The following is a 2,105-nucleotide window of genomic DNA, read 5'->3' as shown; positions in this document are numbered from 1 at the left end:
GATTTATGTGTCAAAACAATTTACTCATCATCATCATCCCATAGTCAAGTTGACCGTTGGGGCACCGTAGATGACCTAGCAACCAGTTCCTTCCATCCTTCTCGATCCTCCGTTTTCCGATCTTGATATGTGACCGTACCACTTTAATTTTCTTTTCATTACAATGGTCAACAGATCTTCGTATGGCCCAATCGCTTGTCTTATTCTGTTCCTTACCTCTTCGTTTGTGATGCGGTCTTTATAGGAGATACCAAGGAACTTTCTGAAGCATCTCGTTTCCATGGCCTGAATTTTTTTCTCTAACTCAGCTGTCAGAGTCCACGACTCACATACATATAAGAAAATAGAGATGACAATTCTGCTGGAACATTGTCCACTCCTGCTGATTTCCCCCTCTTCAGTGATTTCACTGCTGTTTCCACTTCCTTCCGGAGAATGGGAAGTTTGTCGATGTTGTTTGCTGGTGGGACATTTAGTACTTCTGGGTTTCCTTTAATTAGGTAGTTATACAGTTCAGAGCAGTACTCTGTCCATCGCTTCATTATATCTTGGTTTTCTGTTAAGTTGTTCCCTGCTTTATCCTGAATGGTAGTCCTTGTTTCGTTCTCGTCAAGTCTTTCACTAATTGATACGCCTTCTTACTGTTGTTCCTTTTAAGGCTATATTCAATGTCTTGGCATTGTTTCTCAATCCAGTTTTCTTTTACCTTCTTCATGCTTTTCTTGATTTCCTGGTTGATAGCCTTGTACTGCTTTGCCCTTTCCGAATCTTGTTTTTTTTCTTCAGCTCTCTCCTTTTGTCACATAGATCAAGGATATCTGATGTGACCCAGGGCTTTGTTATTGGTCGGTGTTTGCCGAGTATCTCACTGGCTGATTCTGTCACTGCTGTGTTGAAGGTTTCAATCAGTATATACATGTCATTGTCTGTGTGAGCGTCTCTGGCGGTCAGTGGGGCAAATTTACTACCTATCATTGCTTGAAAGGCTTTTGCCACTTCTGGATCTTTCAGCTTGTCAAGGTCAAACTTGATCCTTACCTGGCCCGGTTTACTGGCCTTTTTTAGATCGAGGCGGAAGGTCATTAGAACAAGGTCGTGGTCACTTCCGACATCAGCTCCTGGAAAAGTTCGAGTTTTGGCGATGTTAACACTTGAGCAGAGGCGCCTCTTAGTCATGATATAGTCTGTCTGGCTATGACTTTGTCCATTTGGATGGTGCCATGTCCATCTTCTAGATGCTTTGTGTTTGCCAAATGTGTTAGTCAGCATGAGATCGTTGTAGCTGGCAAATTCCAGCAAAGTCAAACCTCTTTCGTTTGATTCAGCATTACAGTACTTCCCGCATGTTTCTTTCCAGTTTTTGTGAGCATCATTCCCTACTTTGGCATTCCAGTCCCCTTGTACGATGATGATGTCTTTCTTTGGGATTTGGTCTATGACTTCTTGCAGTTGGTCGTAGAAGTCTTCCACCATTTCATTGTTATAATCGGAAGTTGGTGCATATGCCTGTATGATGGTGATGTTAAATGGTGTTGCTCTCAGGCGGATGATGATGAGCCGCTTGGACATAGGTCTACACCCCATGACAGTGTTTACACTGTCCTTGTGGACAAGAAATCCAACACCATGCTCATGCTTTTGATCACTTCCACTGAAATACAATTTGTGTCCCTCTCTGGTAGATGTTTCCCTGAAGTTCTTCCAACGTACTTCACACAGTCCCACAATCGTCCATCGGTATCTGTTCATCTCATAGGTGAGTTGTTCCAGCTTACCTGTTTCTCTCAGTGTCCATACATTCCATGTGCCAATGGTGATGTTGTTCCTAGTTCGAATCCTGTTGTTTAATATCCTATTGTTCAATACACTATCGCTTAATACATCAGTCACATACTTTTCACCTCCGCCCTGATGTGTGACGGTAGGCGCAGACCTTAGTAACCCGGGTGACGTCTGATCCGGTATGAAATTTTGATTGGTTGCGTTCATCATGGTGAGTCTTGGGCAGTATGGCCTGGCGGTGCCCATCCCTCTCCAGGTCGTTAGCCACAACCGAAGTCCTCCGTTACTTGGAGGTTCGCTTTGGCCCTGGACACATGGCCGTT

General features: G+C 43.8%; 1 protein-coding gene across 1 annotated transcript; it reads right to left on the bottom strand.

Moving 5' to 3' along the window:
* Positions 1-711: 711 nt before the first annotated feature.
* On the bottom strand, positions 712-2,028 carry LOC117103018 (craniofacial development protein 2-like). The gene has a single exon (XM_033243481.1). It carries the CDS (start codon positions 2,026-2,028, stop codon positions 712-714), a length of 1,317 nt encoding a protein of 438 aa, XP_033099372.1.
* Positions 2,029-2,105: the final 77 nt, after the last annotated feature.

The sequence above is a fragment of the Anneissia japonica genome, unplaced genomic scaffold, assembly GCF_011630105.1.
Source record: "Anneissia japonica isolate Jap-2015-1 unplaced genomic scaffold, ASM1163010v1 scaffold101525_len2105_cov165, whole genome shotgun sequence".
NCBI classification, from domain to species: domain Eukaryota; kingdom Metazoa; phylum Echinodermata; class Crinoidea; order Comatulida; family Comatulidae; genus Anneissia; species Anneissia japonica.
Note: the sequence above shows the minus strand (reverse complement) of the source record. Positions and strands in the feature narration are given on the sequence as shown.